Source organism: Pyxicephalus adspersus, chromosome 11 (genome assembly GCF_032062135.1).
Source record: "Pyxicephalus adspersus chromosome 11, UCB_Pads_2.0, whole genome shotgun sequence".
Lineage (NCBI taxonomy): Eukaryota > Metazoa > Chordata > Amphibia > Anura > Pyxicephalidae > Pyxicephalus > Pyxicephalus adspersus.
The window spans coordinates 9747265-9774417 of NC_092868.1; the positions used below are offsets into that span (position 1 = coordinate 9747265).

Sequence of the window (27153 nt, forward strand, 5' to 3'; positions counted from 1 at the left end):
ACCAGATCATTAGACTTGAAATCCATTGACGTCACCTGTTTACTTTCTGTATGCCATTCACCTGTCATGTGCATTTATTTTAATTGCACTGTTCACTGTCACATTAACCATTGTCTGTCAGTACAAGCTTCAGCAGCCCACTAGGCCTAACGTGCGGCCATCTCCCGTGAGATAACACTTGCCACTGTTTTCACAGAGAAGAGTTCCTGTTATTTACAGAATGCAGTCAGCCATTTGGAAGTCCTAACCTTTTATTTGTGAGATCGCTGTCTGTTTACTTGGGCCCGGTGACGTCACTAGATTCTAGGAAACCTTGAACTTCAAACCCATGAAGGCTGTGTTATTGATGGATTGGGAACTGAAATGGCTTTAGATGTAGATAGTGCTGCTTATGAAGACATAGTGGGTCTACGTTGCACCAGATCAACAGCCAGATTCAGGCTTACATGGTAAAATTACCAATGGCTTTACCTGATTTCCACAAGATGGTTTCTTGAATAAAGTGAGCCTGTCTATGGCAACTGATCTGCTGTAAACATTTTATTGTTATCCGAAGTGATGGTATTTGGCTTTGGTTGCTAAATTGTCTTCATGATTCCCTGTCCACCGATATTACTTATAAAAACAGAACTAAACACCGCTATACTCGCCTGTACCCATTCTGTCCCGGGCACTACCATCTTCTCCCTTCTCTTCTACATTACAATCTTTAGCTATCTTGATTGGACGTGCTGGGATAATGTAACTCCCGCACAGGTGGAGGGGTTCATGCAGTCCTGGAACCTGCAAGATGAGCCGGGATTGTCGGGTATTTGGCATGCGCACATCGGTGAATTTCAACAGATGGGTGGCGAGCAGGCAGGTAAGAATACTTATGGGACACCTGCCCCTTTCTGTCTGCGTGACACCCAGTGGAGCTTTGCTTCTACTTTTAAGAGCCTGATTTAGTTGGAAAATGTAGAAATATGTTGAGCTAAAATGTTCAACCCAGGCATTTTTTAGGCTAGGTGGGTGACAGCCTCTGTAATGTTACCCAACTCCTTCAGTAACCACCCAAAAAGCAGCTGGGAGGTTACTGAAAAAGTGCCGGTCCGTGCGCCCAACTAAAAGGAACTGGGGAGAACACTTGGCTAAAAACCAGCTCCTGTGGAGGACTGTTGCACATTTTCACAGTACTTACTGTAAAGAAGCCAATCGTGAAGCCAAACCTCCTTACTTTCCAAGTAAAAAAAGTTTTTTTTTTTTTTGGCTCAGTTAAAGTCAACATATTCAGTTCTACCGCTCCTTACATTGGAAATCCCCCATGCCTCCTATTTTTGCACTCTTTTTAGTTGCATAAAGTCTTTTACATAAGCTGGTGCCCAATAATAAACCTTGTATTTAAAATCAAGTCGTTCTAATGCTTTCTGTAGGGTTAAATCTGTGTGGGAAGAGTAGTAGCTATATAAGATGTACTCCCAGTTCCATGCTACTTTAGATTGGCTTGTTTACTTGAAGTGCGAAGTGTGTGTCTGGACTTTTATCTTTTGTTTGTGCCAGGGCTCATGTGATTCTTGGCAGTGGCTTTCAGCGGTTGAGTGCACGGTGCATCCCCGCGGGCATCCTGGCACTGCCAACAGCGTCATTACAATTGCTAGTTATTCTGTTTAATCCTCTGTGCCCCAGAGAAGGGTGTTAGGTGTGGTCAGTCTGGGCAATGTGCCCCCCTCCCCATTCCTCCCCCCTTCTCTTTTCCATTTCTGCAAAGTTAGTAATTAGCTCATTGTGTAGTCGGGTGCCCACCCCTCGCTCGTGGGTGCTGTTCTGCAGCTAAGTCTTTTACACAGAGCCCCATTGAAGTCGGATCTTAGGATACATTCAGACTGTGATGTCAGACACTGGTAACTTTCCCCTTTAATTAGGAAGAACAGCAAGGCCTGTGTGCCTGAGTCAGACTTAAGGGGGAGGGAGGGCTGTTTAGGATGGTGGGGGGGAGCGAGAGCTATGGAGTGCAGTGATTCACCAGGAGATGTGGGGGCTCACTTCTGGACGCCTGCCACACATAGGCATGGCAGATAAGAAACACGTGGCCCACCCGTGTACTTAACCCAATCTTTGCCAGATGGGGCATCCACCCCCACATGGAGTGCCATACTTCTCACACATCTGCTGGCCAAAAATGAGTAACATTCCTCCTGCCTAGGTTTTGAAATGACAGCCCCTCTTGCTCTCTTGGCCATTTTCTTGTTTTAGTGTCATCTCTAAATTTGTGTAAATGTACTGTTTCATAATGAACACACGACTGTAAAATATTTAGGAGGTATATCTTAGGAGGTTCTCCGCTTCCTCAAATTACCCGTTCTCAAAAAATGTAATGGGTCCCAGCACGTTGCCACCTTGTGTGCACCTCTCTGCAGTTGGGATGGTTCCATTAGTTGTCCGTTCCATAGGTATCTATGGAGGTTTCTCCGACAACCGGCCAACTTTGAACGGAATGCAGAAAGTGGAAATGTGCCGGGACCACAACCATACAACTGAAGAAACAGAGGTAAGTGTAAAACTTTGGAGCGCTTTGGATGTTTAGGAACCACCAGCCATTCTACTCATCTCTATCAGCTTTTTTTTTTTTTTGGTTTTTGTTTGAATTGTGTTCACCTCAAGTGTAGTCAAGCATTCTTAAGCTGCTTTTGTTCCTTTAGTTTTTTTTTTTTTTTTTTTGTATTTGTTTTTTTGGATGCACACTGAATGTTTTTAATCATCTGTCTTTGGATACCATTCAAAATCGGTGTTTCCATGAGCAACACATTGGTTTAGGAAAGAACCAAAGTTAAGGATAATATTGTTCATGTAATTGCGTCGTTTGGTTTTTGTTTGATGTCTTTGCACTTTTTTGTTTTATACTCTTTTTTTCAGTGTTGTGCCGTGGGTGACCTGTTGAAGCTTTCTAATGTTTTTATCATTCGCATGAATCGATGCAAACGTTCGGACCTGTTTTTGCCTAATATCCATTGCTTTAGGGGAGTTCGTCCGTTTGAATTGGTTTCCTATTGCTCCAAATCACACAAAGTGTGGGTGTTGTTTTTGTATAGTGATGCACTGAAACACGTGAGTTGGGGTACTGTTCAGAATTGCATTGCACGATTGGGCCTAACGTTTACTACCATGCCTTTCGGGAACAGAGGCATTATCGCAACAAAATAAACGGGTTCCAAATTGATTGTGCGGGACAAGTGTGTGTGTGTGAGCATTTTTTTAATCACTCAATCAAAAGATTACAGAACAATTTTGTTTATAAGTTGCCAGTGGCATCTTATAATCACCCGTGAATGCTAGCATAAGAATTTTAATTGCAGCGAGTTGGCTGGCTATTGATGCATGATAGTCCCAGGTGTGAGCATAACTCTGGGGTGAAAGATTACAGTGCTGGCATGGCAGCTGCAGCCCAGGGGTTAAGTGCCATACTAGAGTGGTCTGAGCCAGGCCTCCTATCAATGGCTCCATTGTATGCCGGTCACCCTCCTCTCCCCCATCCACCTCCTCGTTCCCCTGTGTGCTGCTCTCTCACTCCATCTGGGCTCACGTGCTCGTTGCAGCCAAGTTTTACTGGGTTGGGATAGTGTGGGCACCTGAACAATAAATGAGTGTTGATCTGCGTCCGCAATCTTTGGCTCTCCAGCTGTTCTGCAACTACAAATCCCAGTTTGTTTCAAAGGAGGACAATCTAAGAATTTTATTTTTCAAAAATCAATGGTAATACGCATGTGGGTTCTAGCAAACTAAACAGAACACACAATTAACTTTTAACTTCTGTCAACAGTTAGAACTTTACCCTAAACTGCGTTGGAAATAGATTAGTATAAGGAATATGTAAAGTTTGCATGCCTGCAGCTTATAGACATAGCCGGAGGTGAAGCTTTTAGCATTTCTTAGATGAATTTATTTCTGAAACTGTGCCAGGGAAAAGCAGATGGCAAAGAACAAGTCACCAGTATTGCCAGTGGTGTCCTGGCAGCTGAAATGTTTCTAGTACTGACTTACAATGCCTTGTCCTGCACTTGGGGTGGAGGCGGCCATCATGGCAGGGCTTTGCTTCCTCATGTTTGAGCCTCCAGCAAGGAAAACAATGAGCAGCAATGTAGTGGTATCACCAAATCTCACTCCAGGTCTCCAAAGACTAGCCGTGCCATGAGTCTCACTCTTCAGATAAACAGCTATTATGGTAACTTGTAGTCGCAAATAACACTACACTTTCCTTAAAAATCATCACCTTTAGATTTTGTTTAATTTTTTTTCTTTTTAGTTTTGGATAACTTTTTTTTTTTTCTTTTTGTTCGTGGCTTTATCATGGAGATTTTCTTTTACTCCCTGTCCAGGTCACATTGTTTTGACGAGGTCAGGAAGTAAAGTGATTGTTTCCCATTGGAGGTCCCAGCCATGATGAATAATATCACAAAAGTTGTAACCATTTCATTAAAAAGTTTAAGTACAAATTCTGATAAAATTTCAGTTTTAGATATTTTCATGGAGTGCTGAGGACCAGTACGGTTATTTCAGACAAAGCGATAAATAGGGAGTGTGTGTAGTTTTCATGCTAACAGTAAACCAACCTTAAGGGATTTCACTAAAAAAAGCCATCTAAGACAATATTGATCTCTGGAGATTCTTCCTGGTAGTTCTGAAGAAAATAATGTACTATGAGGTGTAAGGTAAGAAGAATTTGAGCTATTTTTCAAGAATTGAGTTTAAAGTTGCTTGTATTGTACATGATATAATTACATATTATATATTGAAGTTTTTTATGCTTTGTGTTTGTAGGACACACAATGCAACTTCAGTGTTCAACAGATATTTTTTTAAGCTGGGTGGGAAGAAATTGTAGGCGGGTGGCTGTGTTGTGACCCAACTCTTCCGTAATCACCCAAAAACAGCCAGGTGGTTACTGAAATGTAGCCCCAGCTAAACGGGGCTGGGGAGAACACTGCACTTGTATACTTATGATTTTTTCTGAAGCATCTGTTCTGTTCTGGTCCAATTAAAAACCAAAATAATGATAGATGGTTAAATTTACTTTGGATTCAACCATTTGCAGTGTTCTCCCCAGGTCCTTTCAGCCGGGCGTACCACCCGGCACTTTTCAGTAACCACCCATCTGTTTTTAGTGGTTACTGAATCATCGGGTCACAATAGTATGGCTGCCACAAGCCAACAGCTTTTTCCTACCCAGCTTTAAAAAAAAAATTCTGGTGAAAATACTGATTTGAGTGGATTAGTGATCTGTCTGGTAGTCGTACAAGGCCCTATGGGAAGTATACACCTGCAATTACTGCACCCGAAACAATCGCTTGTGATGGTTTTGGGTGACAATTTAGGAACAATGTCTTTGAAGTTGGAAAACTTTTAATCTTCATGGAATTAAAAAAACCTTTGTTGCTCAACAATCAGATTCTTTTTTGAATCTCTCAGTGTAAGAACAAATCCTTTAATGTTATTGTCTATTTTCAAGTCTTTTTTGTGTACGCAGCAATTTTTTTGTTTGTTTTTTTCGGGATAAAAAGCATAGGACATTTTTTTGTTTTTCAGTCTTAAAACTTTCTATCTATTCTGGCTACCAAGGGGGAAATGGATGGCGCAGGAGGCGGGTTCTGTCTGGAGCAGAACTTTGGCAAACAGGGCAGTCGGGGATAAGGTCCTGCAGTCGGAGGCGTAATTGGGGTCTTGGCACCTGTCCTGCCCAGCGCGTACAGGAAACCTAAAGAGGAAAGAGATGAAAAGGTCACACACTAAGAGAGTTTTCACCCGGGCAGGGAGCCAACCGAGCGAGAGAGCGGCCGGCGGCTTAACCCTTCTAGGCACACAGGCTGGGCTGTGTTACTGCCGGAGAACGATGTAAAAAGGGGGACCCTGTTGAACGCATTGCAAAATGGAAGCTTGGTCACAGAACAGACTGTACGCTTTCATGTGTGTGTGGAAGAACTGAATGCAACAGGGTGCCGTCTGTGCTTTTGCCACAGAGTGAGGGCGTTTTTGTCTGTGGCGCCTGGCAGGTATGGGCAACCATGCTGGCATCTATTTGCTGAAGAATTACAGTATCAGCATGTCCCGCAGCCAGCAGAGCTTGCAAGTTAACTATATGGGACTTGTAGTCTAAGGTGTCTACAAATTAAACCAATACACATATCTTTTATTTTCTCATCTGCCCTGAGAAATGAATGCAGCAGCTGACTGGAGACAGATCCTTTGCCACTTTGCTTTCTATCCTTTGCTATCTATGGCACCATTTGTAAATTACCAGTATTGTTGACCATTATTTATGGTTGGAAAAATAGACATAGGCAGTGTATATCTTAAATACTAGTTTTCTATGTTCCTTTTCTCTTTTTTTTTTTTTATTTTATTTTTTTTTTTATTGTATGTTCCACGTACAGAAAATTATTTGTTGCTTCTGCCAGAAATTCCGAATGATGTTGGTAGTCCTGAGGACACTACTTGATCCTTTTGGTTAACTTTTTTCATCACCGGTGGTTACTGAAATGTGCTGGGTGGTGCGCCCAGTTAAAAGGAGCTGGGGAGAAAAGAAATAATAGAATTTGAGGGGCTAAGTGGGTTGGGATAGAAGGATATAATAGAAGAAGTTAAGATATTGTATTGTATTATTGGTTGGATGTAGATTAATAGGTCTTAGTATGATATGAAGCATTTTGTTTTGTTTGTTCAAATATGTTTAAAATTAATAAAGAAATTGAAAAGGAGCTGGGGAGAACACTGCATTTGTCTATGGCACATCACGATCAAATAAATCATGCAAAGAGTGGCAGCTTTGGTTCTCATTTCATCTGTGTAAACCTGGGTGTGCACTTCAGTGTTCAATCCGGAATTTTTTTTAAGCCAGGTTGGAGGAATTTTTAGGGTTGCAGCCCCTGTGTTGTGACCTAACTTATCAGTAACCACTCAAAAACAGCCAGGTGGTTACTGAATAGTGCTGGGTTGTCCGCCCGGCTAAATGGGGCTAGGAAGGACACTGCATTTGGGGATTTTTATTCATTCAATATCATCAGGTTCATCATATGTGAACAATTCACAATGGCAACAAAGAACGATTTTTATTTTTGAATTCTTGGCAGAATCCTGTGGCCAATGATCGCCAACAGTGTTTTGACATTACACACGTCAACAGTAGAATGTAGTTGTCGTTGGGTGTCCACTGTGCATGGGTGCCATTACACTATAGCAAAGCTGTTTCACATATTTAAATTGAAAACAAAACTTTTTTGTTTTATAAGTTTGAAGGACTGCAAAACAGGCTCTTAACTTTGTTCCTACGCTCTTTTTTGGAACTGAATCAGTTGTAAATTCACCATCCTTTGCTGGCTATGATGGGCACAGTGTTTTTCCCCCTCCATTTTGGTGCAACAGGTGCCGTCAGTGTGCAGGGTGCCCCGTTTCAGAAGAGACCTTGATGTGGATAGAAGACTTTGTTTTTATTCGGGTCTTTCTTGTTTATAGTGACCAAATTGCAGGTGTGATTTTTTTTTTTTTTTTTGAAGATCATGTAACCAGCTGATTTGGGCCTCGCACCATCCCGTCCCGTGTGTTGTCTTAGCCGGGTAGAGGCTATCCTCTTCTGTTTCATGGCTATGAATGGTTAATGTGTGGGTCTGTGTTCCGTATATTATTTGGTGCAGTTATAGATCTGGGTGTATTTTGCAGCTTCTTATTCTTGAAGTAGTTTATTTTTAGCTTGGCTTTCACTCTCTTTCTCTGTATTTCCCGTTGCTTGGAGACCGACACTCGTTTCTCTTTCCTCCCTGTTCTGATGGCTGCCGCCTTCCATTTACATTTATTTTTTAAGACCCTTTAGTTGCTGGAGGCAGCAGGCGTGTTCAGTCTCCACGTTGGGGCGGTGGACCGAGCCACTAGGCCTCGAGGTTACCGTCGGTGCCATATGCCTGCAGCCATGGCCTAAAAACTACTGGCTGATGCCAAGACTCCGTCGGCATAACTGGAGTTATGGTGCAGAAGTCTGAGCTTCCTAGTCCTGTGTAATTACCGTCCTCCACTTATAAATTGGACTTAGGTGTCCTTCAGTTCTAGAATTGACTTTTAGTGACCATGTTGATTTTGCCTTTTAGGTTTTTCTAGCTCTTTGTGTAAAAACGAAAGGTTGATCCTGGCAATGAAAACAGTTATTCCTCAACAAACCGATGTGATTAGCACTGAGGGGTAGGGATTTTGGTGGGATTGACAGGTTGACCATCAAGTTCTGCCCTTTGATTACCATCTGGGTGCATACCAGTGACGGCCTTCTGTATTGGAAGAGCATGATGGCAGTTTTATTAATAATAAACAGGATTTATATAGCGCCAACATATTCCACCGTGCTGTACATTAGGGATTGCAAATGACGGACAGACAAGAGGAGGAGAGGACTCTGCCCCAAATATCTAAATTTCAGGCCATTATTTTACATTTTAAAAAAAAAATCTATATTGTTAGTATGATGCTGGCGTGGCTTTTGTGCACAGAAGCTTTTTGGATCTTTATAATCCGAGGTGTGACAGACATATCTTTCTCCTACCCCCCCATCCCCTTGCCAGTGAATGACCTCACCCTCTCTTAATGCCTTTCCCTACGTCCTTGGCTCCTCTGCCGTCTTGCTCCCTGGCGTCCATTACAGGGACGTTAAATTATTGATGCCTCCTGATTTGTTTGGGGTTTGGGGAAATGGCAGAACCACAAGAGCACTCCACCTCCCCCTCTATAGTATTTACAGATAGGAAGCGTCACTGGAAGCCGCGGGAGATGCTGGAAGTTATAGATTTGGGGGATTGTAGAGTATCCTGTGGAAAAATTAATTTTAATAGTCACCGCACACATAAGCAGGACGTTGTAGAGGTCAGCGCTCAACGAGAAAGGATTCTCGCCTCGCAAAGTCATTCTCGGCACTTGTTTTCAGACATGCTGTCTTTATTTTCAGACTTAACCTACTCCGAGTAACAATAGCCCCGTCCTGTCTGGGCATGTTATGAATATACCCTGTGGCTCCTGATAGAAGACATGCAAACGGAGTTGGAAACACACAGGTCATAGGAGTGTTTTATTTTCCTTTCCATATGTAGATTTAAAAGGCATTCCAGTTGGAAATAAAAATTTACATGGAAATAGGTGCGTACATAGATTCCTTGCCAGCCACAACCAATGGTATCATTTAAAAATAATCTGCTTTTTTTTTTTATTAGAAAGTCATCCTTGAGCTCCAGTCCAATGACATTGCCTAGGCTGAGATGATTTCACTAGTCTGCTGCATATAGGAGAAATCCTTTCCTTAGTCGGTTCTCCGAGCCATGTTTTCTGTGCAAGAAATGGATGCAGACATTGCATGATAGCTAAACAAAGATGGGTCCATCCCTCTGCAGTATTCTCCCCTGAATTTGTTTTAATGCTGGGTGTGAACAATCTGTAGGCCAGTTGGCCTCCCCTATATTGTCATCTTAAGTTTTCAGTAACCATCTAAAAACAGCTGGGTGGTTACCAAAAAAAGTGCTGGGTGGTGCACCCAGCCAGTAGGGGCCGGGGTGATCACTGCTCTGTGATCTCTCTTGGGAGTTGTACATTTTACCAAACACTTCCGAACTGAACGTACATTTCAACGAATGCAGGTAGTGATTCGGTGTCCAAGCCCCCATATTTAGCCATTCTTGGAGAAAATTCAGCTCATTTTTAATTGCTATCACCATTGCAGGTTTGAAATTATTTTTTCTTACTATGCAGGCCAGACTCTTCTTTTTACAAAAACTTTGATTATAGCTAAGACTTGTGGTACAAGTGGGTGATTAGGGTGGGAAACGTTTAGACCCCCCAGTACTAGGGTGGAAAACATTTAGACCCCCAGTATATGAGTATTTGTACTAGGGGTCTTGTAAATCTTTTCGTAGTGTGTCAGCTGTCAGTTGGAAACCTATCATCACTGGAGCGTGACATATTTGTGAATTATTTCTGATTGATATCACAATTCCTACATAATTATTATGACAAAGACAGCCTTTTCCAGTAGATGTGTATTAGTAGTAGTAGATGAATATTTAGGAGATCTTAAGGGGCTAATTTTCTTCAGTTTTCAAAGAGCTATTGACATTACTGATCGAGATCTTGTGAAAATTGCCCAGAGAACCCGTGCTGTGTCCCTGCAAAGCAAAACAACAAGGTCACTTAAAGGTGACCTACCTACTTTTATATTTCCCCTAGTTTTGCACCCCATTTAGCTGTCAATAACAAGAGTCCAGTGCAGTTTAGAGTACCAAAATCTCCATAATGCAATTTTCAGCAGCTTCTATATTGCTGTTTGTCCACTGGGACAAGAAGCGCAAGTGTTCAACCCAGAAATTTTTTTTGTTGAGAAGAAATTGTAGACGGGTAGCAGCCCCTGTATTGTGACTCAACTCTTTGGTAACCACCCAAAAACAGCCAGGTGATTACTAAAAAGTGCCAGGAGGTGCACCCGGCTAAAAATCTATGCACAGGGCTCTCGCTGAGCTACCAGTATTGGATCCCTAAACAGTATCTTGCTAAAGCATCAGTATCATCACATGAAAGTCACATTGCTCGGCCATATCTTAAAGCAATGTTTTTCTAAACCTTGGAACCCCTAAAGTAACTCAGTTTTTCAGAGAACCCCTCCTATAGTTATCACTACCATATCACATTGTATTAGCAGGGTGGTCAGTGGAAAGAATCTCTCTTACATTGCTGGATATTGGGAAGAATCTCACCCATAAAGACTTGTCTTTGCTCAAGAAACCCTTCAAAACCTCTGGAGGAACCCTGGTTAAGAAACACTGCCTTAAAGTATCAATGTAAAGGCTCCCATTTCTAGACCCTCTACAAATATTTGACGAGTTTACTCCAAACCTGACAAGTTTTTTATTTACTCTGACTTTCTAATCTCCATGCTTAATCTTGATCAGTCCTTTACATTTTTGAAGATGGACATAAGATACCTAGAGTTTTGGAATTGGCAAAGCCTAATTTTTTACTATGTAATTTTTAAAAATCTTTCTAGCGTTGCTAAATATTCCGATAAAAGAAAACAAGGATTTCACCTAACAGCCAGCTGACGAGATTTCATCGGTAGCAACAGCAGTTGTCACATGGCTCCGTTAACTCGCTCCTGAAACTGCCGTGACGTCAGTCCCCTCGCTATATATTATCCCACCTTTAATAAATGTATGTGTGATTTGTATTTAGCGGATTAGTCACTTCCCTACTCCTCCATGTGAAGTGATTGACTCATGTGCATTAGTGGTCTATTTCTAGAGCTGCGTGTTTGTAAAGCTTCGAGCACAGGAAAAGCGTCTTCATTTAAAGGGTCAGTCCACAAAAAAAAAAACGGCATTTGTTTGGGATGGACAGACAGGTTTTATTTGCTGGCTAGCTTTCTTTATCTCTCCAAGATGCCAGTGTTATGTTCTCTATGTAGGTGTCCTTTGATTTGCACCCCTAAGGAGTCTCTTTAGCTGCACTTTACCTTTTTCTACATACTTTGTAATAATAAATAATCCACCCACATATCTGTTTTACAACCGGTTGTCTTGCTAGGAGGCTCCTTGTACACTTGCTGTATCAATAATGAGTTTGTGTGGGTCAAGTCTACTTTGCAAATTTCCTTCTTGGATACAACTCCAACAGGAAGTCATAAAGAAGGTCCAAACCTAACCACCAAAATCTCTCACCTATTGTTCAGACAGTTTCTGTTTTTGTGGCCATCGTGTATGCATTGCGCAGGCACCAGTAAACCCATAGACACAGAAATATGCTTTAGTAATCTAAACATAATCTGTTTAAGGTTTGGATTTACCTAATAGATGCATATGCAGCCCCTCTTGCTGCTGTTCTTATAGTCCTGCAAGCTCATGCCCTTATCTGCCCCTTTTGGTCATCAGCATGGATTTGGTTAATCCTCTCCAATTCAGGCTGTCCACTAAGGACAATTGGTTCCATCTGCATCATACATCAAAGGTGAGGCCCCACATAATGGCCGCAGCTAGTAGAAGTAGCCAGAAAACTTGACTGCAGAGAAACTTGTGCATTAGGGCACCTGGAAAGGGTTGGGCAAGAGCAACCATATTTATAGCTTATTGGGTCCCTCTATTGATATGGATGGATAGAAAGCAGCTTCAAAAAGTTAAAGTCGAAAAAGTTTAGTAAAATGTCAAACTTATCTCCTGTTTGCTATGTTTCTGGCCCAAGGGATGTAAAAAGTCAGTGAGGGATTTGAAGTGCCTCCTTCCAACTAAAACACAGGTTGCTTTGATTTGGACCCTTTAATATACCACTTCTTTCCATTAATCTCCTAAGCTGAGTCATGAAGCCTGGTTGATGATCCTTGTACCTATGTAAATTATTCAGATAATCGTGTCCCATCACCTCAGTTTTATGCCCAGATGATGAAGTTTTGAGCTGATTCTGCAGATTTTCGTTTCCTGTTTTCATCTACACAAAAGGAGCATCGAAGGGTTCAGTTAATGTTTACTCGGCATGGTCCTGGACCATGGTTCCTCTTGTCTGAGCTCGGCCAAGTGGACTTCGAATTTCCGGCCACATATGTTATTTTCCACTTCATCTCCTTCTGCTGTTTGTGTGATTTTCTCCCCCTCGTTTGTAAAATAAAAAAAAAAAAGTTTATTACACGTAGCTCCTAGTAAAAAAAAAATGGTAATGGGCTAAGTGCTCCCTTTTGTGCAGCATCAGCTGAACTGCGAGCAGACGTCGTCCGCAGGAATTATTAGTGAGAAGAAAAGGGCTCTTTGTGCATTGAGTGTCGGTGCGCACCTCGTGCCATGTTGTGTGACTGTGTGCACGTGATCTGTGCATAAGAAAGCCCTGCTGTGTTGTCAAGAGAAATCGTCACTTGAATGGGTAAAGTTAACTGGAAAAAGTTTTATATCTGAATGTGGTGTCAGCACATGGTGTGATCAAGGCGTTTTAGATTTCAGTATTTGTTTCTAAAATGTATCTCTCCAGTTTGTCTTTATCAGTTTATGGGTTCTTTATGCTAACAGGAGAACATAGATGTATAAGTTAAAGTTACAAAGTGAAGCTCCAAAACTTGTGCAGACCTGCACAAATTCACTTCTCTCTGTGGAAACTTGTACACATCAAAGGGATGGATAAATGTCCATTGTCATATTTAGTACAGAAGACCCGCCACGGGATTAAAACTTCATGCTTGTGTAATAGCACCCCAGAGCTATCCATGTCTGCACCAATGGAACTGCTGAGTTACATATAACCCATATAATTCTGCAGCCAGGAAACTAAAAAGAATTTTGTAACTTTATAAAAAGGTATTTTAACAGGTCGTTCATCGTAGGCTATTTTATAGGTAATTGTTTATCTGAATCTGTTCAATTTGCAATCATTGCATTCTATGAACATCTCCTGCTGGCCTGTTTATTTTGTAGAAGCATATCTGGAATTTCTAGGTGTAGAGGACCATTTGACTTTCTACCAATCTACTCGCAACATATAGATGATGCCGTGCTCCATCACTGCCTCGTTTGGGCCCTTTTTATCTGACGAGGCTGACTTTGCACTTACACAGGATAGAATTACAGAACTTAACCATTTATCCTTCTCTTATTCTGTCTCTTATTGTAGTTCTCTTCATTGGCTTCCACGTCACCTTAGATTTAAATCCAAACTTTTGTGCTTTGCCTTCAAATCCCTCCACAGTTCTTGTCCCACTTACCTTTCTGACCTGATAGAAAAAAATCCCCTAGCCGCTCTTCCTCACTCCTAACCTCCTCACACGCAGGGCTCCAAGACTTCTAGAGCTGCCTGACTTCTAGAGCTGCCTTGACTCTCTGGAATGGTGTTCCCCGTCCCATTTAGCTTGCTCCTTTAAAAGGACCCTTAAAACCAATTTTTCAAACCCCCCTACCTGTCTTTTTCTGTCTCCTAAAACCTCTCTACTTCCACCAATCCATATCTCCCCTCCAACTGTATGCTGCTTCCCCACCTCCTAGATTGTAAGCTATTCGGCGCAGGGTCCTCTCCTCACGTGTCACTGTCTGTCATTTGCAACCCCTATTTAATGTACAACGCTGCTTAATATGTTGATTCTATGTAAATACTGTTTCAAAAAATTAATAATAATCTAACCGCGTTACTTTCCAACAAGAGTACTTGTCTCGTAGAAGAGGGTTTATTCTGCTTTAGAAGTTGGTCAGCAGACGTGCATGAATAATTATCGATCTACATTGCAGAGTAAGGAGGGCCAAGCTGTGGAGTCGGGAAGGATTTTGTTTATTTTCCTCCAACCTTTTTTTGCTAAGCGATGGCTTGTGTGGCTTTTTTTTCGCTTTTTATTTCTGTACCGTCTTCCTGTGGGTCAATGGATCCATCTCACCTAGTAAACCAGAGAACAGGAAGGATGAGGGATTGGAGACGGCTGCCTCTCTGAGGAACTTCATTATCCTTTAAATACTTGTACAAACTTGTGTGCAACTTCTGCTCTGTGTCCTTTGATCAGTGTTTGTGCCAGATATGAGGGCTGAAGGGGACAAGGAAGCTTTTCAGAATCTTCTTCACTTATCACTTCTCCGATTATGCACTAAATAAAAATTATAAAAAGTTGGGGTTTAAACTATGTAATAATCTATGACTTCGGTTTCCAGAGGGAAGCTAAGAGACATCTGCGACTGTCGAAAGCCAAAACTGGGGTGCAGAATTGTTGGGTACATTATGGGTAGTTAATGCAGGGCGTCCATCATTTTGCTTCAGCCTTGCAATGGACAAGTGTAATCTAAAGTTTGTTTGAATTATCAGTGTCATGGCTATTGCAGCGCCCGAATTTCAGTGCCATGCGGTGTTATCGGACAAACAAACAAGGCCTGACTTATTTGCATATTATATTTACTACAGAACTGTTTAGACATTTTCTCAAACTGTAGCTACGCCTATAATTGTGGTATGCAAACCGGCTATAGGATATAAATACAGGAAGTCTGCAACGTATTTACATGGCTTCAGTTATTTCATGGAGCACTTGATACCTAAATCACTATTTATGCAAATACCAACTTGAGACAGAGAAAGGGTGATGAAAAAGAAGTAATTTTTGTTCTTTAGTGAACTTTCAGTATCCACTGAAACTTTGGGGTTGGGCAGAGTTAGGTGATCTTGCGATTTGATGCGGCATTGGCCATATGGCCAGGTTAACATTTTCCTTTTTGTGGTGTGTTCAATCAATGCACGTTTTTCACATGCCAGGTAGCCTATTGAAAACAAATAGGTTTGCAACGCACCATTCCAGTTTGCTATCAATTATTTTCACACAATGCAGAATTTGTTACCTTGCATTGTTGTCCATTACAGTGCACAAGTGTTGTCGCCTTGCCTTGGTGCTGCTTTGGGGTGCCATTTAGAATTCAGGCGCAATTTACTAATGCACGTGACATTCATCCAGGTGGAACCTAGGCTTAAAGTGCACTGCTGTTACAGTTTTTTGTGATCATAAGAAATAAGCAGTGGCACTTGATGTAATGTTGGGTACATGTGCAATAATTGTCGTTGGAAAGGATAGTTCATCAAGATCGTTTGTCATCCATGGATTCACCAGGACAGTCTTCGGAACAGGGCCCATATCGGATGGGAATTATCTGATGTGTGTACATAGCCTATACAAGTGCTACATATACAAGTGATAAATATACAAGTGCTACAACATGATAGCAGACAATGCCTGTTGAACCTCCAATCATATATTGGTGAGATAAATTGGCACGTTTGCATTGTTGGCCCAGACCCCATGCGGTGCTCCCTGACTCGGGCCTGTGTGTATGTTGCGGCTGGTACCAGCGGTAAAGAAGGGACGTGCCTGGAAGGATGCTGTCTGTCTCCTGCGGGAGGAGTGGACGGGACAGGCTGCCCCTCACCCTCCTCCTCTCTTAATTCTGTACTCCTGGAAGGAATGCGCCGTAGACGGCTGCTTTCCCTGCCCTTATAAGAAAAGGGCCTTTGTGTGGGATGATGTGACCTCAGTTGGGAGCTATTTAGTGTGTGTTTAGGATGGAGCGAAGCTGTAGGCTGGCAGTCTGCTCCACACCGCACAGTCTCGCATGTTTCAAGTAACTTCACATGGCAACAAGACAGGCCGAGACCCGTCCTGTACGGGAAATCCTGGCTTTATTCTCCGCCACCCAGTCAGCAGTTCACAGGAAAAAAAGCCTTTGGATATAAATGCCACTAAGTGCTGTTTGTGTCTAAACTGGCCACATAACCCAAAGCAATCCTCACAAAACCTTAAAAAGAAAAAAAATGGCACTTCAATCATACACATATGGATGAAATGAGGATATTGGTCTGGCTGTTGTGACCCCTCAGAATGTCCGGGCCGAGCGAGTCTGCTAAAGCAGCCTTTCTCAACTGTTTTACCCCAAAGGAACCCTTTAAAATGATTTTCCGTCTGGGGGATTCCCTAATAAAATGAAATCCTTGAGGGTTAGTGAGAACAATGCCGCCGTTATGATGGCGATCACAAAAGAATGTTCTTTTACAATGTTAGTCAAAATGCCATCCTTCCAGACAGCTGGAAAGATCACTGGTGTCACCCCACTGGTATTGCCAAATGGCACCAAACCCAGAACTATGCCGGCGCCATCAAATCGGGGGTCAATAGGCCAAAGCGCAAGGATCCCATAACCACTGGAGAAACCCTGGTTGGGAATGGCTACACTAGATTATTTAATAGCTGGACAATTAAAATAATTAGAGCATTGGAAACACTTTGGTAATTAAAGCTGAATTCCTGGCAACAATTAAAGCACATTCAATTTTCTTTAATGCTTTGAATAGAAGGGGGCGGGGGGTATGACTCTTTCAAGGTTTTGGTGCTACCTGGGCTCCATTGGTAGGATTTGTTTTTTCTTCCTGTTGTGTTGACAATAACTTTGCTAGACAGGTCTCTGGCCTGGCCCCCTTTTTTCCCGCTACAACTCAAAAGAAAATGTTTTTTGTTGCTAATGGACAACTGCCCTTGTTTCCTGTCCTAAAGGGGCTAAGCGTTTAAGAATCGTTACATGTATTTGTATATAGGGCTAGTATATTACTGTATATGTTTTTTTTCCCCATTCTGAACATGATTTTAGGCGGTAAGCGAGGGGTTCTGCCCCTTCACTGTCCAATCACAGGCTGGGGCAGGGTGGCGACTAACTTCTAGCGCCTAACTGTAGTAAAGAAAAATGTGGTGAAGTTTTACTGGCAGGGTTACATGAAGTGCTGATCAGAATTAGACACTTAGGCTAGGAAAACGGTTAACAAGTCACATTGCCGGAGTTCAGTTATAAATAGTGCATTTATTTATATAAATCCACACACCAGGCCTAAAAATGACAGTCGCAGGGAAAGAAGAGAGCGAAAAAAGGAGGCCAAAATAGGACAATTCAGATCTCTGATTATAGTAAGGCCAGCTATTTTGAGGCTGGTATAAATGGAAGCAGATATTTCCTATTCCATTAAATGTTCTAGAGTTGGATCTACTCCCTCCTCAAAGTTTGTCTTTTCTTGCTGTAATTACTTGAGCTCTACAGAATTGTGGGCAGTTGCAAAATATAGGTGTCCTCGGTGGCTGTGGTATAATTGCCATGCTTGGCTTTGTTCTATCCAGAGCAGAGGGGCAGATTCCAAGCTCTGGCTGGAAAATCGTTCTGCTGGAATCCCAAAAATGTACAAGAAGCCTATGTATTGTTCAACCTACTGGCAGTTATCTATAATGAAATGTCACGTATGGTTGGACTTTTAAGTGTGTGTCTGGTCTAAATAAAATTTCAATAAATCTGTGTAAAACTGCAAAAGTCCAGCACTGACAGATTGTTTTTTGCTAAACCAAATAATGTTTCGATGTAAAACTTATCCTTTTAATTTTTTTTCTTTTATTTGCAGGGTTTGCCTTTCCTGACTGGGCTTATAAGCCAGAATCCAGCCCGGGGTCCAGACAGATCCAGCTCTGGCATTTTATTCTGGAGCTGCTGAGAAAGGAAGAATATCACGATGTCATTGCCTGGCAAGGAGATTATGGGGAGTTCGTCATTAAGGACCCCGACGAAGTGGCGCGACTGTGGGGTGTACGGAAGTGCAAGCCACAGATGAATTATGACAAGTTGAGCAGGGCACTCAGGTGAGGATGGTAGATAAGCCTTGCTACACTTTTTAAACATTTGGGGGGGAGAGAGACCCTTGAAATAACGTTCAGGTCTTAGGGAACTCCTGCTATTATTTCTATAGCCACAACTCGCAGTACATTGGTGGCCAATAGGAAGAATGTCACCCATACAGATATTAATATTATTATTAAAAAACCGGATTCATATAGCGCCAACATATTACGCAGTGCTGTACATAAAATAGGGGTCGCAAATGACAGGCAGATACAGACAGTGACACAGGAGGGGAGGACCCTGCCCCTACAATCTAGGAGATGGCCATAAAAATCATTTGTGTCCATTAAAGTGATCTGAAAGCCAAAAATTGCACATTGCTCAAGGAACCCCTAGCAACCTCTTGAAAAAATATATATATATAATCTGACCACCAGGACATTGCTCTGAGTAGATCTTCCTGTTTTCCCCCTCCAAGTATTTGTTCAAAGTGTCCCCTAGGGCAGTGACCCCCCCAGTTCTTTTTCAAATCCTAACAAACCACAACAAACCTTCAGATTGCTAGGACACAAACATAATTATAAAAAAATATATATGTGTAATAGTTGAATGAAAATTAAGTATATAATCCAGATTACACCAGAAATGAGCCTAAGGCTGGGTACACACACCCAATAACTGTTGTTGAAAAAGGATCTTTCACGATTCTTCTGACGACAAAAGGCTGAACGAGTGCTGTACATATAACGCTGTTCTGCTCTATGGAGCGAGCGGCAGAACGGCACCCCGCTGCACGCTCTCCCCTTCACTTTCATTAGGATTGTTCGCGAATCTTCTAGGACGGATCCACAAACGACGAGTGATGTACACACAGTGTACTGTACTGTAGAGATCTGAGGAGATTATTAGACAAGATATTCTGATGTGTGTATGTAGCCTTAGAAGTATTCTACGCTATTATCTAGAGGAATCAATCGAATAGCTGGGGAATAATAAGAAACAAAGTCCTCCCCAAGTCCTGAATTTAGACAAAGATACTCGTAATTCGATTCGGTGACCCCAGATCTTATGGTGTGGAGAAGGTTGCTACTGGTCAGGGCACACAAGGCTGTTGTTGTTTGTTCTTCAATGATGAGTAGTCACTAAAGGGAGGGAAGAAAGTACTCCTGCTGTGCATAGTATCTGCACCATAAAAGAAAATATCCCCTAAAGGTAATTTTTTTTTTTTTATACTGCCTAGATTGCTTTAAGATGAGGTGGCATAACTTATCCTATGCTCCCATGACACATTGGCCTGCTCTGGGGCTATTGAGGCTTGTTATTACGTTAGCTCATATGGAGAATGACTCCAGTTAGATGGAATGAGATGTTCCGAATGCTGTTTTGCACAAGGGAAACAGGAATTTAGAGGACATTTTCTCTTAACAAGGAGGCATCACACAATATTATCCCTTTACCCTGAAGTTTCACATTTAAAGAAACTACCTACAACGATGGGGTCAAGTAAAACTGAAATGGATATGAGCAAGAAATAAATACATCCTGTAGACTTTAGCAATAGTTTCACATTTTTCAAAAAGTATAAAATGAACAGTTGGAATCCAAACATCTCCTAACTTCCTATAGTGAACAGAGCGCTTTTCCTCTACTTTCCTTATTTCTTATTTCCTCAGAATGTTGGGTCTGTTTAATCTGCTTTGTCTTGCTTTTGAAAGCTCATCTATAAACTTAATAAAAATATCTGATATAGGTAAAGGCCAACCTTTTCACATCCTCCCCCTTACTAAGGAAGCAAAAGCAGACTTATAGGTATCCACCAAATGCACAGTTGTGTTTTGTAGGTGCAGGAGCTCAGGTAGGTTCTCAAGAAACCAATGTGGGTATTAAAATCCACAAATTCTGATTTCCTGTAGCAAAATGTCCCTTTGTGCTGATCCTTTGGGTTCAACACCCTCCGAGTTACCGACCTTAAACAGCCATGTGGATCAGGAGTTCTGCCTTCACTTGTTCCTAGTAAGCCACTAAAAAAAAAAATCCTGAGAATCAGCACAACAGCCCTGCCAAGTTTCCTGTAAAGACCAGCATGTGTTATATTTCAGGAGTACAAGGGGTTACAGGGCCACAGGACACAAGTTCTGCGTCTCTATATTTACTTCTCATACCTGTGGTGGGAGGAGCAGGGGGAGGCAAGAGCCCGCTGTCTAATTACAAGGTCCTCGTGTCTCCAGTACACCTGGGTGTTTGGAAAAGACAAGTTGTTTAGCAAAAGGGGGTAATTACTGGGTTACAGCCAACAAAATATACCCATGAAAGATAACAGGGCTGGAAACATAAGCAAGAGAAGTTTTTATTTTTCTTCCAGTAACTGGAAATTATACTGGCAGTTATTCCCCAGAAAGGCAAACTCAACGGATGGTTCTACAACTGTTATTAATGCTTTCCTGTGTTTTTATTTTTTTCTTTCCTCCAAGCACCTGGAAATTCTTAGTATGAGTTAGGCAAGGTGTAACCTTCAGCTGTTGCGATGCTACAAACATGGAATCACTGGGGGCCAGCAGGGACTTGGGGTTCTGCAATAGTTAAAGGCCGTTTTCCCTCATAAGTTTTGGTAAAAGAACCTCCCCTCCATGCTTTGTATCGGAACCTAAAAGTACTTGCTAAAAGAAGGCACCAGAAACTTCCCTTGGATAGAAAAGCCTTTCCCGTGCCCAGACTGATATTCTGTTTGCCATGTAGGCCCAAGCCCTAGCCTTAGGAAAAAAGTAGATTCTAAATAGAGGACAGGTACACTTTAAAATAAAAACCCCAGCCCCTTTTGTTTGAGAAATATAAGCTTTAAAGACAGTTCTTTAGTTTCCAGTTTTGCTCTATTGTAAATGTTTAGGCGTTGGAAATGTTTGCATATTGTTGTTGGAGAATGAGGTGGGGGTGATGTAAATGATATAAGCATTCAACAGGTAAAAATTACAAATTTGCCACTGGGTAGGGTGGTAACCCTCTGCAAAACAAAAGGATCATATTAAAATTTTTTTTACCTTTTATTACCCCATCAGAAAATGTTTTTACAGAAAGATACAAAGTAGGGATATCTGATACAAAGAATTTTCTAAGGTATATTTTTTTTCTTTACTTTAGGTATTATTACAACAAAAGGATACTTCACAAAACCAAAGGCAAACGATTTACCTACAAGTTTAACTTCAACAAGCTGGTGTTGGTCAACTACCCTTTCATAGATATGGGCATGGCAGGTAAGTGCCCTTTAAAGATGCAAAAACGCCTCTTTAGTACGATTTTGGGGTGGTAGACCAAGCTGGGTTTACAAACGTTAGAATTACAGGGATATGTCTTGGGTCTCAAGAAATATTTATGTGAAGTACAAATAAACTTTTAAACGGTCTAAATTCATGCTGCTTAAGAAAGCCTTGCATATTTTTATACTTTGTTTTTCTAAACAAAAGTAGCCAGTAGAAAAAATTGTCCCCTGCCAACATGCAGAAAGGTTCCCTGTTTTTGGTGTGGAAGTGGCTTATCTGCAGGGGTCCAAAATGCCCATGTTTGACCTGGCAGTGAGTATGTGGGGTCCTCTGCAGAAAGCCCTCTGCTTTTACACATAGCTAGGGTTCTTCCCTGCAGCATGGAAGCTGTAGGTGGCATATTTCTGGGCACTATATTGCTGGTTGAGAGGGTAGGGCCAGTATTTAAACATAACATTTTAGGACAAAAAGGACATTTTGTAACTTTCTTCACTTGCTAGTGGTTATCACTGGTGAGTTGTTTTTCCTTATTAATTAAATCCCCCCCCCCCCCTTTTTTTTTCAGGAGGGCCAGTACCCCAGAGTGCACCACCCGTACCCTCAGGAGGCACCCACTTCCGCTTTCCACCCTGCACCCCATCAGATGTTTTGTCTCCAAACGAGGAGCTACGTTCTCCCACCCTCTTTTCTTCTGTGGCAAGACGGCTGGCACGTGGATCAGTCAGTGACTGCAGTGATGGCACGTCAGCTAACTCTGAAGTGGAAGAGAGCCTGAGTGAGGAGCAGCACCGCCGAGGCCCTGGGCCTGACATCCCAGCATTTAGAGGTCCGCCACTCCCTCGACTTCCCCACGATGGCATATTTAGGGTCTATCCTCGCCCACGGGTGCCAGAACCTCTTAGCCCATTCCCGGTATCACCTATGGCTGCTCCTTCTGGCCTCCTGCCGCCACAGCTCTCACCTGCCTTACCCATGACTCCCACTCATATGAACTACACCCCATCACCTACCTTAAGCCCCATGTACCCAGGTGGTAGTCATTTTTCATTCAACCCAGAAGACATGAAGCGCTACCTTCAAGCACACACGCAGAGCGTGTACAACTACCACCTCAGCCCACGGGCATTCCTGCACTATCCAAGCATTGTGGTGCCTCAACCACAGCGCCCTGAAAAACCCCTACATCTGCCTCCTGAAGAACCTCCTTTCAAATTCAAACTCCAGCCTCCTCCACTGGGCAGGAAACAGCGGGATCGACCTCTTGAACCTGGTTCCTCTACCTCTTCCTCCTCTTCAGTGGTCCCACAGATTAAGGTAGAACCCATCTCTGATGCCGAAGAGGATGAGGAAGATCTCATGGTGGAAGTGACAGATATCAGCGAGGAGGAGGAAGATGACGAGGAAGTCTTCAAAGCCCCCACAGTGCCAGAGCAGAAACCCCCTGCTCCTGTTTTACCTGGCCGGGAGGAAGAAATGGCAAGCCCAGGGGATGAAAGTGGCCGCTGCATCCCGCTTAAGTTGCGTTTCAAGCGCCGCTGGAGTGAGGATCAACGCCTAGAGGCTGAGGGAGGCGCTGAGGAATCCGACAAAAAGGTCAGAAGTAACCAGGAGGAGCTGAAACTGCCCCCACAGCCTGGTGGCCCTCCCTGCAGAAGGGTGAGCACTGACCTTCAAAGAGCCACAGAGGAACTCTCTCTAGAAAGCAGGGATTCCTAATGGAGGACTTAACTGGGCCCACCAAACATAGCCTAGTCTATTTGTAAAGATCAACTCCCTTTGGTGGAGTTGCTTTCCAGCAAATTTTATTCCCTCGATCCAAAACAAGTCCTTAGGTTCCCTGAAAACAAGGACCTTTTTATTTTGTAATCCCATATTTTATTTTTTATTTGTTTTAACGGGGAAGGGAGATTTATTGAAAAAAGATGGATACATACCAATTACCGGAATTGCTGTAGAAAAGCTTTTATTTTTAACAGGAGAAAAATTGCTTTAAATGATTTCACAACATCTTAGGTGTCCACTTTTAACCTTCCTCCCCTTTCGTACATATGTAAATAGTGCTTTCCCTCTGCATGGCATGGAGTCGGGACACCAAAATGTTAAGCCTATCCAATTTTTCTTTTCCTCTCCATTTCATGACAAGTGACAGTCCAAAGTAAACATTACCGTCTAGCCATAACCACCTTTTATTGCCCAGGTCCTGCCCTTGCCAGCTTAAGACTGGTGCTTTCTCAGGTTTTTTGGGGAGCAACACCCCCTAATTTCACCCTGGGCATTCATGCCACCCAACATTACCACTGTTTCATCAGAAATGTTAAAGGGTCAGTTCATCCAATACCAATGAGTAGATGCCGGTGAGTTGGGTCTTATCGTCTTGTGTCTTTTTGGGGACGGGAGATGAGGTCTCCCTGCTGAAGATCCTGGCTCTACTTTTCCAGCCTTAATCAACCTCATGTTGCAGCACGAAGCACCTCTTGGCGCAGTCTCCTAATTGTTAACATTATAAGGGAACCTTTAGCCAAATTTAAGAATGGTAAGAGATCATTCGTTATAATTTCATTTCTTTTGGGGACATTTGCCCTTACATTCTTTGCTTGTCTCTGCTTCCTTTGGTGAACCCATAAGGAGTTGGTGATAAACTCAGGTCACAGTGGGTTTTAAAGAGGGGGTCCGGTAACAACAATGGTTATGCCCAGAATGGAAAGGGCAGTTAAGCTTCCCAAATGGGTCACATAAGGATGTGGCATTGTATTGTTTGTGCAGAGGTACATTGTATTGGCATTGTATTGTTTCTGCATTACGTACCTGTGCCCCTTTTTTCCTTGCATCATCTTCCTTTTTCTCTTCCTCCCTGCGATCTTGGCCATCTTATTTGGCCAAACTGGGATGTTGTAATTCCTGCGCAGGCACATGGGAGTTCATTCACTCCCGGCACATGCAGAGGAAGCCAGGATTGCTGCGTATCATGGTAACAAAAGCTGATGCTGCACATGTATGGCTTAGCTTTTTTGCTAGAAACCCAGGGCGGTCAGGCTGGGAAGAGGGATTATTGCAGAAGGGACATTGCCTGTCTCTTTCTACAATACCTGCCTGATCACGGATTCTTAAAAGATCTGTCCAGCTCAGAATCAATGCATCCTCGTGAATAAAAAATGATGGCATGGTGTCACCAACGCTACTGTTGTTGTTGCATCCAGCATGCTTAAGATTTGTTAGTTAACATTGTATGATCTACAACATTCTTAATAGGGGTACAGCAACACAGATTTAATATATATAGAGAATGGATGAATAGAGCTATGACATTGATTTTTAGCAGTTCAGTCCCCAAAAAGTATATAGGAAGCTGGTGCTTGACTGCCCACACACCAACATCTACCAGAAATGAACTTTTGACCGAGTCCTTTAAATTTCACCAAAAACTTTTCTGTTATGCCCTGCAGTTCCCTTCCCCACTGTGATAGGTAATCACATCTATTAACTTATATGCTGCCTTATCAGTCCTGGGGGCTTGTAGAACAACTTAAAAAAAAAAACAAAAAAAAATACAATTAAAAAAATTCCTTTTTTTTCCCCTAAAATTGTATAAATTTTTATACTTGCTATCCTTCTCTGCTAAGCTGAAACCTGGTGATCTGTCCTGATTTAATTTTTTTTTTCTAAATCTGATTATTGAAAGAAATGATTTGGTGGTTTTTATATACTGCCTCTTTTAAAAGAAATAAAAAGTGTATATGCATTAAAATATACAGGTCTTTTCAACGGCTTTTATGGATTTTATTGGGACCGCTGCAAAGTTTTAACCTATCCCCTCACCTTGTTCCTTCTGCCAAGCCCCACTTGTATATTGCTGCCACTTCATTCTTTTGTCACTGTCACCCTCTTTTCTTCACAGGAGACTGCAGGTTTATTATTTTTCTTTACACAGAGGTGTGAACTAACCTCTGTAGTGTTTGTACGCCTTGAAATTACAATCAGACCTACACAAATGTGCCTTATCGATATAATCCTATAGGCTGCATCACTAATAAGTCTTAAATACACGTTTGCCCCAAACGACAGCCCTATGCAGTAGTTGAAACACCTTTTTTATTTTCCCCCTCCCCAAAAAAAGGAAACCCTGTGGTACAAACGGAAGTTGATTTTTTGGAGAAATTAACATTAGCCATTTCGTGTAGAAGGCCAACTTTTCTTCTTCAAGAAATGACACCACTAAAGCGAGGTCCCTAGCTTCACCTAAATCCGTGAGTTGCATGTGGCTTCTCCACCCCCAAATGGCTTTTGTTTGATGTTCAAGATGATGACCGGGTGTGAGGATGTTGTGAAGCTCCTGGCAGTAAACGGGTTAACCAATGTCCTATTTGCTGCTGCTCATTGGCTCAGTTTTATATTTTTAATACTTGTTTTACAGGCTTTTAAAATTTTTGGCCTAATGTAAAAAGTGGGCAGGTAAATCTGTGTAAACCAATTGAGGAGCTAGCTGTTTTTTGTGGGTTGTTAGAAAAACAAAAAAAAACCAGGGAGATCTAACTAGTTTCTTTGGATATTGCCCTTATTACAAATAATATTCTTTTTTGTCCAATGAAAATGCTACCAAGATAGCTGATGGCTGCTGCAGCAGTGCAGTAAAATATGCTTTTAGCAATGGGGGTTGCTGTCCTGGAGTACACATCCAACAGCTGGAGTTTACATTTGGTTGTATGGGCCCACGCTGGCCCAGGCAAGTTTGTGTGGCATTGGCAATTTATGGTATGGCTGCCCTCAAAGTCTGATGTATCCAACAGGCGTCTATCTCAGACAGCTCAACACCCATGCACATGACTGAATTTATCAAAAAAACAAGTAATGTCTTCCTCCAATAAAGATATATATATATTTATATATATCATTCTTTACAGTATATTTCCCTTCATTGCAAGTACTTATCTACCCCATTTGCTTGTGATTAAAGGGGTTAAAACTAAAATTAAAAAAAAAAAAAGAAACAAATGGGGAAAATAGAACACATTCCAAATATTTTTTTTGTTAAATCTCAAGCATTTACATTTCAGTTTGTTTCATTAATAAGCCTTGATTAACTCTTTTCCTGCCAAGTGCATCCTACACCAGCTCCACTAATCCTCAGGTTTTGGTCCATTCCTCAAGCCCGAATTTTTGCAGATTGTACCCTTCACTCTGCCAGCCGAAAGTTTGGGAAGCTCGCAGGGTTGTTTTTTGGCAGTAAAGGAGAGACGCCTTGTAACAAACCAGCAACCTGGGTGGGCACAAGGGCAGGTGGGTAGTCTTGCTCTGGGATGGGTGGAATAGTCGGGTTTAACCTCAGTATGTATATTAAAAATGAAATAAAAAATGGTTCCCCTGTATACACACAGATTGTAAATATATTTAGCAAAAGTCTGTTCACATTTAAGAATGTATATCTTAAAACAATAAAAAAAAAGTTGAAGTTAAATTTGTTTTTGGTTTTGTTTGAGTGATCATTTGCAGAAAAGTTTGGAAATGGTTACGTACATTGCAATAAAAAATGTGATATTGCATATGTGATATTTGACATAAACAACTTTTCTTTTGCTCCTATTCCATTCTGTTCAGGAAAAATCACGTGGGCTATGATTGGTGTTTGCCCTGGCACTGTCATTTGGTCACATGCTCCTCCATATCAGGTATTTTCTGCAATAATGGTGAACAGAGGAGATGGGATTTTGTGCTAGAAAAAGTTTGGGCTATGACATGTGTTGACCTACATAGGCAAGGCAGAGAATAAT

General features: G+C 42.0%; 1 protein-coding gene across 3 annotated transcripts in view; it reads left to right on the forward strand.

Moving 5' to 3' along the window:
* The window catches only part of ERF (ETS2 repressor factor), a 90163-nt gene extending 63323 nt beyond the window's left edge, over positions 1-26840 (forward strand). For 2 of the 3 annotated variants that reach the window (XM_072425448.1, XM_072425450.1), the window contains 3 exons: positions 17917-18151; positions 21267-21382; positions 21954-26840. In XM_072425448.1, coding sequence (XP_072281549.1) covers positions 17917-18151; positions 21267-21382; positions 21954-23104 — 1502 coding nt within the window. In that variant the 3' untranslated portion in view covers positions 23105-26840. Of the gene's footprint in view, positions 1-12203; positions 12892-17916; positions 18152-21266; positions 21383-21953 lie in introns of those variants that run through there. The other variant, XM_072425451.1, reaches the window with a different exon arrangement.
* Positions 26841-27153: the final 313 nt, after the last annotated feature.